General features: G+C 36.7%; 1 protein-coding gene across 1 annotated transcript in view; it reads right to left on the bottom strand.

The window, feature by feature from the left end:
* The window catches only part of slc7a9 (solute carrier family 7 member 9), a gene marked incomplete in the record, with an annotated part of 30,834 nt that overhangs the window by 3,543 nt on the left and 17,845 nt on the right, over window positions 1-9,446 (bottom strand). The window contains 6 exon segments of the mRNA XM_014025038.1: window positions 193-316; window positions 455-499; window positions 1,650-1,749; window positions 1,858-1,983; window positions 2,073-2,315; window positions 7,169-7,316. Of these exon segments, the coding sequence (XP_013880492.1) occupies window positions 193-316; window positions 455-499; window positions 1,650-1,749; window positions 1,858-1,983; window positions 2,073-2,315; window positions 7,169-7,316 (786 nt within the window).

Below are 9,446 nucleotides of genomic sequence, written 5' to 3'. Positions count from 1 at the left end.
TAATAATCCTTAGGGAGTGGAACAAATGGACCGTTACTGAGGTTTAATCTAAAGTTCTCTGATTCCTTGTGTGTGCAGTGGTGATTAGCTTCTTTTAGAAAGTTCTCATTAAAGCATATTAATATTTAAATTTACATCATGCTAACGAGTTACAATTCATAAAATGCTGTAATTGTTAGCGGTTCTCCTTACCACAGCTACAGCTGGAGACGACAGAAGGTCATTGGGGGTCATAACAGTGAAATAAGCTACATTGACCAACACGTAGCACACAGTGACCAGAGGGATTCCAATAACAATGGCCAGTGGCAAATTTCTGAAACATGTCAGCAAATAAAACCAGATCAGTGGAGATTTTTTTTCAGGATTTATTGTTAGAATTATAGCAGACTATTTATTCTGCACTGTACAATGTCCACTGTCTCTATAGTCGTATACAATTAGTATGTTTTACCTGTATGGGTCTTTGAGCTCCTCTGTGATGAAATTTAGTTGGTTCCTGGAAAAACAATGAGCTCTTTAAAGCAACTGCATGATTTATTCTGAAGTCTTACTCATTAAAGTAAATATGCTCTATGACCAAGAAAATGAGCCATTAATATGTTCATGTATTACAGATATTTGTTAAAAAATATAGAGATCTGCACACATATTTAACATCCTCCAATAGTTTCTTCTTAAATCCTAATAGTAAGTTAGCCATCTGAGTTTTGTGTGTAAAAGGGGACTTTTTTTTAAACGGTCCACCCAAAAATGTACTATAAATGTGAAACAATAGATTTGGCAACCTGACACAACCTGGGCTAATTTGTCAACTGTTGCTCTAATTACGCATTTCAAAAACAGTTTGCTCTAGAAATTCACATTCATGTAGAAACGAGAAGAAAAGAGAAAGGAAAATAGAATTCACTGCACCCTGAAGCCTTTCAATCAATCAGTTGAAGGCAGTGGTTCTTAACCTGGGTTTGATTGAACCCTAGGGCTTCGATGAGCCGGTCTCAGGGGTTCAACAGAGCCTCTGCCGCAGAGGTAAAGACACACTTGTGTCAAGTCGTGATGACACTCCCCGCTTGGCCATCAGTTGCTGCAGAGGATCACGTGAGATTGCTTGGCCAATCAGTGCTGGCCCCAATAAAGTATCTTGTGGATTCAAAATTGACAAAAAACAAATTAACTTTAAAATAAAATAAAAAGTTATTAAAAATGTTAAATTGTTTTTAAAAAATCCTAATTTATTTTTTGTTAGTAAAATAGTAAAAAAAAAAAATTGGGTGTGGGGGGGGGCTGAAATTTTTTATTGGGCCAAAATATTTTTGGGAGGCCAGAAAAAAGTCATGTTGTAATTTGTTGTGAGTTCATGCACTGTGTTGGTTTTGTTCTTTGAGCAAGGTGATGTTCATGCACAACTCATTTTATACACCAGTTAAAAAAAACATATACCTATGTCTTAAATTTGGGGGGAAAAAATCATATTTTATATATCACTAAAAAGGGTTTGGTGAATGCGCATTCAGAACTGGTGGGTTCGGTACCTCAAAAAAGGTTAAGAACCACTGGTTGAAGGGGAGTAAAAACAGACTTAAAAAGAAATGTGGTCATCTGATGCAGATTGCAAAATTGGAAAAGGGAAGTGAACATCAAACTGTTACCATCCATCATAAGCCCAGAGCCCGTTATAAAATGCAAGTCCAATCGCTCCAAATGATGTTGCTGAGCCTTCAAAGGCATTTGACAAGTTCTCTGTGTTTCCTGGAACCCAAACCATAAATACATACATTAAAAAGGATGTAGAAATATTAAGAAACACTTTATCACATCAGATGTATTTTATATATTTGAAGCAAAGAAAGGGCTCACCTTGTGCCATCAGAACGATGCCAGCTACCACAATGATGATTATGATGATAAGTTTGGCTACAGTGAAAAAGTTCTGAACAAAACTTGCTAGCCTGACACTTAGGCAGTTCACAGTGGTGATTATAACTGAGAAAAAAAAACGAGAGATTGGATTTTAGGAATGACTGTATTCCTGAATTTGCACTGAAAGTGTCAACAAAGGCCTGTTGTCTTACATATCGCAGCTGCTGAAAGACACTTGAGAACCAGAACAGGAGGAGTGCAGCCTGCGTAGAAAGGAGCAGAAGCGTACTCCGCAAAGCTAAGAGTGATGATAGCAAAGGAGGAGGGCTTCAGCACCATGACGGTGGTCCACGAGTAAAGGTAGGCCAGGAGGTTCCCAAAAGCCTCCATTAAATAGGAATACTCTCCTCCCGATTTGGTGATCATGGTACCAAGTTCAGCGTAGCACAGAGCTCCTGTGTACAAACAAAGAAAAAAACAAAATGAAAAAAATCATTAATTATGTTTAAAAAAAGCAATGGAACTGACCTAAGACAGACTGCCCACCTTATTTGCATAATGAGGCAGAACTGCATAAGGTAAAATAAATACAGAAGACAGAGAAATGTAAAAGCCACACATGGAAATAAAAAGACTTGGGCGAAAAAAATATATAAAACACAAATGCATACACAAGTAAAATTATATATTCGTTAAACCAGTAAAATGTAAATTATGTGCTAAAATATATAATTTATTGGAACTAACTTGTAAAAATAAATACAAAAGTCAATTAAATTATAAAACCTGAGGTAAAGTTTTCATTTTTAAATTTAATTGGTATGCATTTTAAGCGTATTCATTTACGTATTGGTCCATTTATATGACAGTTTCAGTCCTCCATATTTCAACTTTAGTCTCATGACTTAATTCTCACAATATTAAGATGTTATTCTCGGCTTTGGCAGAGTGGTTAGGGGAGTCGTCCTGTAACCGGTTTCTCATTCCTTTTGTATCTGTCATTGTGTCCTTGGGCAAGACACTTCACCTGCCTTGCCGCCTTGGTGGTGGTCAGAGGGTCTCAGGCTACAATGTAGCTTACCACCATCAGTGTATGAATGTGTGAATGGCTGAAGTGTAAAGTGCTTTGGAGGCGGAAGGGACTTGATAAAGCGCTACATGAGTTTAAGCCATTGATCGTATTATTATTAGGACTTTATTCTCACAAAATCACAACTCCATTCTGTTTATATCATCACTTTATTTTCATAGAACCATGACTTTATTCTGTTAATATGACTTTATTCTCACACAACTTTTTTCTTGTATTATTGTTATTATTATTATTAAGACATTACTCTTGTAATAAAAAAATATCTTAGTCTGGCCCTTATGCTTGGTCATACCATACAAACATGAGTCATTTCAGTGTAAATTATTGACTGCATAAAATTGATTTTATTCTAAGTTTTATACTCTGTTGTCTTTCCACCATTGCTGCTTACCTGCCGTATAAGCACATTCTTATGTTGTCGATTATTACACATTAACATTTACCACCCTTGAACCAAAGGACAAAGTCCTGGTACATTTATTTTAGAACTTTTTAAACACTAACAGACAGTTTACAAGACATGCCAAAGGTATGGTAGGTTGTGTCGTGTAAAAAAATGATGAGCATTTATAATGTTCATAAAACAATGAGAATGTCTTGTTGTTGAAAATAGAATAGCAAAGACTCAAAAGTCCAACATATGTTTGGTTTGCAGCATTGCTTTGCAATGCACCTAATAACCTAATTTAAAAACATTGGGCCTCATGCAAGAATCGTTCGTACGCACACATTTGTTCTTAAGTTGTGCGTACGAGTGATTTAGGAGAATTTGTGGCATTCACCAATGTTATTCTAAGATTTTTTTTCAGACACGAACAAAATTCATGAGTGGTCCAGACCTGTCGTATATTTTATGAGCAGTCAGTCTGCTGTTATCTAGACAGATTTTCTTCACTAATAACTTTGTATTTTGTTAGTTTGAAGATAATTTGAGTTGAAAATAAATTACACTCCATAATTATGTTGACAATAGGTTATTCTGTTTGAATTAGAGTTATAATTTTAAATGTAATAATGTAGACTTAAAATGGTTAAATTAAAATAAATTGGCTATTAATTTTGTTGTTTAGCACTACAATATTAATATGAGGTTAGTTGAATTTTTGAAACATTTTAAAATGCTTTTTTTTTTTCAGAAACGCATGGGGGGGTGCGCGACTGCCCCTCTGAGTAAGTGAAACATGCAACACAGTTGTTTACACTGAAACTAAAAATATTTGACCAAAGAAAAACCGGAGCAGGACTAGAGAAAGATAAATATGGTTTAGATTTATATTTCTGTGACTGTACGACCCACAGGAGACACGACATTAACAGCAGTCATTATTTCATTCCTCGACTTTAAAGCAGATCCTTTAATTCCACAGCTGAAGCTGCTAAAATGACTTTTTTTTGTGGATCTCCGAGAGCAGGACTTCAGTCTCTGAACTAGTTCTTCTTTTTTACTTTGCGATGTCACTTATGAATGGACACTTCCTTGTATCTGAGGCAGGAAACATAGCCTTATGTGGTGTTTTTGGGGTGGTAATTATGCTAATCTCCTCTCCCCGTGCACGAGCACCTGATACACATTCATCAGTTTACGCTCCTCATTTACACACTTTTCCTGAAGATAGAAGAGTTTGTTGAATCTGACGTGACATGTTCGTACGAACCCTTTGTACGAACAAAAGTAAGAGAAATTTAGGATAAGAATACGAACATGTTCTTGCATGAGGCCCATTGAGCTCAACTGACTTTGACTGCTGTGCTAAAGTCACATGATCTAGAGTGGAGAGGTCCAAACTTAAACCATTTCTTGGTGAACAACTTCTTCCTACTGCCACAATTTTTATTAGACCACAACCAGTAAATGCATTTGTATTTTCAGAAAATATTTCTGGTTTTGCTGAGGGACTCAGCCACAAAGGGCAGACTGATGCCAGTTCTTCTCACACTCTGGTTCAGAAAGCAAAATGAAGATTGTTTTTAACCCCTTAACAGTTGGCCTAAAAAATTTTAAAAAACCTTTTTATATTTTTTATTTTATATAAGGTGTCATACTAAAAGTAAGAACCAGAGGAAGTCGTCTGACACCCTGGTTTTCAAAAAGACTGCCCCCGGTAGCATCTGGAAATGTCTAAAAATGTTTAAATGGTAAATGGTCTGAAATTATATAGCGCTTTATCAAGCCCAGTCAGAGCCCCAAAGAGTTTTATAGTTACATACATTTACCCAGTCACACACACATTCAAAGTGATGATGGTAAGCTACATGGTAGCCACAGCGGGGCACACTGACAGAAGCAAGGCTGCCATGCACCAGCACCACCGGACCCTCTGACCACCATCAGTAGGCAAGGCGGGTGAAGTGTCTTGCCCAAGGACACAACGATTGAGACAGTGTAGTGTCTAAAAGTGGGGGCCTCTTCTCAGGAATGCACAGATGTACTATGTCTCTCTTAGACCCCAGCTTCAGAACTCGGCACGTTACCATATTAGGAAAGGAATGCTTAAGGTATAACGTGACAAAATTTATGGTGCATCTGTTGGACTGCACTGTGAAACCTATAAAAAGGCTTGTACGCCCCTACTCTTCGCCTTCGTCTTCATCTTTTTACCTGGTGATTCATTTGGTTTAGAAGGCCACGATTTGGTTTTTGGCTGTAAATCTCCTGGACTGCAAAATAAAGATTTTTGCTGTTCAACCAGCCTGTTTCAGAGTTTCTCTCTTCAGGAGCAGCAGCAGTTTTGCAGAACCGAGAAGACCCGGTTTTTACACCTCAACAGCTAGAATGGAGGATCAAACCGTGAACCCTCCGGCTGCAGAACAACTCCCCTAGCCACTCAGTCACAGTCGCAGAAACCAAACTGTTTTTGCCCACCGGTGTAACAAAGACTGTTAAGCCATCATATCTCTGATATAAAAATTGGACAATTTACACGAGTAAGAATCAATCACTTCTCTCAGTCACGATTCAATAATTACTTTAATAGACCACATGGTTTTTACACCACCGCTAATGCAAATTTTAGATAAGGCTTTAATTCAGCTATTTTTAGACTTACAAATCTGGAAACAGGTATTATAGTAGCCAAAAACAAGTTTTGACAAATTCTGAAAGCTAAACAACAATTCAAGATGGTCGCCAGAGATTTGAAACTGCAATAATTCAGTCATTTTAAGACTTGTTGAGATAAATTTTTGTGTTGTCATGGCTGAGAACCATCCCAGTCATACTTTGAGTCCAAAACAAAAATCCAAGATGGCCACCATAGCTGAGACCCAACTAAACACTTTCTGAATGCTAATCACAAGTTTAAACTAAACAGCAATGGTAGTTTTGGATAGGATCAGCTGTTTTTAGACACATGGGTGGTAGTTGAACGACCCTCATCACAAACTGAATCCAAATCAAAATTCCAAGATGGCTACCACAGATAAACAGGACAGCATATGACAAACCTTTTCACAGTTTCTCCAGGAACTCTAGTTTTTATATATTGTCTGATGTAATTCTGTTTTATTGCAGAACATAGTCAAAAAACTGCTGACAGTATAAAAAGCTGCAAAAATTAGCACAAGTTATAAAGTGTTTGCTCTTTTTGTGAAGATGGCTGACTGTGTTCTGTATGTCGTCCTTTATATCCTCTTCAGTGATGACAAACAATAACAGAAGTTTATATGACCCCCAAATCAGCCAGCTCTTTACTAATCTTACAGATTAACAGCTGCTCTCTGTGAAAATAATTTGGAATATTCAAACTTTTTTTAGATTTATTTGGTCACATTAGAAAACATAACATTGTTATTAGATGAGTAACGTCAGACTCTATCATCTCACAGAGTTGTTTTTTTTTAAGTTATGACAAAAAAGGAAAAAGGAAAGAACGTAATGTTTTCTTCTGACGTGGTTTTTCAAGTTAAGTGCCTGATGTGTGGCCTTGATTGTGACTAATTAGTTTGCAGTGCAGTATACAACCAGAAAGTCATAATGTTATAAAGTTCTTATCTGCTAACCCTCACATTTTTTTACTTTGATTTTCTTGTTAATTTTTTTCACTTTTGAATAGCTGAGAACTGATGGAGACATGGACTTTGATCAGACTTGTGTTTTAAGCAGCAGTTTGAGTCAATATCTTTATGTGCATCGCAGACAAAACTGGAAATCAGAACCGTCCTACATGACTGTGATCGTGTCTGAAAGTGATGTGTGGGTTTGAACGAGTGTCTCACCTAAAGTGGACAGCACTCCACAGGCGGTCCAGATGAGGAGGCAGGGTCCCACAGCTCCTGAGTACCTCAAAACAGATTTAGGTGAAATGAAGATCCCTGAGCCAATCATAGTCCCAACAATTAGAGAAATGCCACTCAGCAGACCAACCTGGACAAATGCAGGCAAAACAAACAAACAAACAAAATGGAAAAAGAATTAAAAACACATGAAAGTTTCAGTACGTGTTCAGTTTTTTATTCAGTTGTTGTATCTCAGTACAATCATTGAGACAAAAAATGAGAATGATTACTATACAGCATTCAATAACTGAATTACATTACAATAATTTGCAACATCTCAAGTTTAGTACATGTTCTGTAGATTAAACAACTAAATGGGGAAAGCATTGATTAATACTCTGTCAGTGTTCGTAACTGAAGATCAAACTAAAAACAGAGACTCATCTCATTATTGGGTAACCTGCTAATAAACAACATCAATTTAATGTGACAACAATGTAACAGCCTGGTATTATAAATTTATTACTTCCTCATCTACACAGATGCAACCAATTAGACCACTGATATTATTATTTTAAGACCTGTTATTGTTTACATTTTGAAAAGTTGCAAATATTTTCAGCTTTTTTTCTGTGATTTATTTTTTGTGGAAAGTCACATGGTTGGATTTCTGCAAGCTTCATATCATAGTGTTCTTTGACAATAAAATGAACTTAGAGTTTAAATTGTGAAATGTTATGATGTAGACCTAGTGTTTCCCAAAGTTGGGGTCTGGACCCAAAGTGGGGTCCCGAAACATCAAGGTGGGGTCCTGAAAAGATTTTCTAAATTAATTACATTTTTTGCCTTATAGATGCCTAAAATGTGTAAAAGTAGAATAATATATATTGTTACTATGCCCATGTTCAGTTGACCTGATACAAATGTTTATCATCCAAAAATAGTAGCAGAGACCTGTGCCCACAACTGTTATTTTGTGGGTCAAAAGCTGAAAAGTTTGGGAACCACTGCACTTCAGAAATCAATTTAAAGGGTAATAAAATAATTGTTGATGTAAAATTTTCCCTAAAAACACAAAATAAGTATAAATATTTATATTTGTGTAGCCTTTGTTTTTAGGGTTACTAACAAAGTTTGTGTACTCAGACCAGTAACAATTGGGTTCACAAGTTTTTGCAATGAATTTTTTGTGGGTCAGAAGATAAAAAGTTTGGGAACCACTGTTGTAGACTGCTGTCAAATAGAGCAATAGCAGAGGACGTAATATAAAACAAACCCAATTTAAGTTGAATTTTAAAGGTTTGAACACAAATTTTATTTTGGAATAAAAAACTTGGGAGTAACCCATATTTCATGTATTCCTCAAAAGCAAAACGCACGCGCACGCACACACACACACACACACACACATACACACATACATGCACGCACGCACACACACACACACACACATTCTTGTACTTCCATCAAACTGAGGACTTTGTGTCGACTTCCATTCATTTTTGGAACTGCATGCTTAACCTAGACATTTTCCCTAACCATAACCATTACTGGTCTATTCCTAGCCATAACCATTACTGGTCTATTCCTAGCCATAACCATTACTGGTCTATTCCTAGCCATAACCATTACTGGTCTATTCCTAGCCATAACGATTACTGGTCTATTCCTAACCATAACCATTACTGGTCTATTCCTAACCCTAACCATTACTGGTCTNACCATTACTGGTCTATTCCTAACCCTAACCATTACTGGTCTGTTCCTAGCCATAACCATTACTGGTCTATTCCTAACCCTAACCATTACTGGTCTATTCCTAACCATAACCATTACTGGTCTATTCCTAACCATAAATTTAACCAAAACTTAATTCACACCATACCTCTAAACTTAGTAGACTGCAGTAGAACTGCAAAAAATAGAGAGGACCAGGAAAATGTCCTCATTTTCCAAAAATGACCTCATTTTGTTGGTTAAATCAGAGGTTCTCAAACTGGGGTCCCAGGACCCCCAGGGGTCCGCAAGAGGTATCTTGAGGGTCCTCAAAAAATTTCACTAAATTGTTAATTTTGTTTTTATTTTTTAAGAATGCATAGAGAACAATGGGCCTCATGCAAAAACATGTTCGTATTCTTATCCTAAATTTCTCTTACTTTTGTTCGTACAAAGGGTTCATACGAACATGTCACGTCAGATTCAACAAACTCTTCTATCTTCAGGAAAAGTGTGTAAATGAGCTGCTTAAATTCCACCTGTTCGTATCCAGCTGCTCATG

The sequence above is a fragment of the Austrofundulus limnaeus genome, unplaced genomic scaffold, assembly GCF_001266775.1.
Source record: "Austrofundulus limnaeus strain Quisiro unplaced genomic scaffold, Austrofundulus_limnaeus-1.0 Scaffold452, whole genome shotgun sequence".
Lineage (NCBI taxonomy): Eukaryota > Metazoa > Chordata > Actinopteri > Cyprinodontiformes > Rivulidae > Austrofundulus > Austrofundulus limnaeus.
Note: the sequence above shows the minus strand (reverse complement) of the source record. Positions and strands in the feature narration are given on the sequence as shown.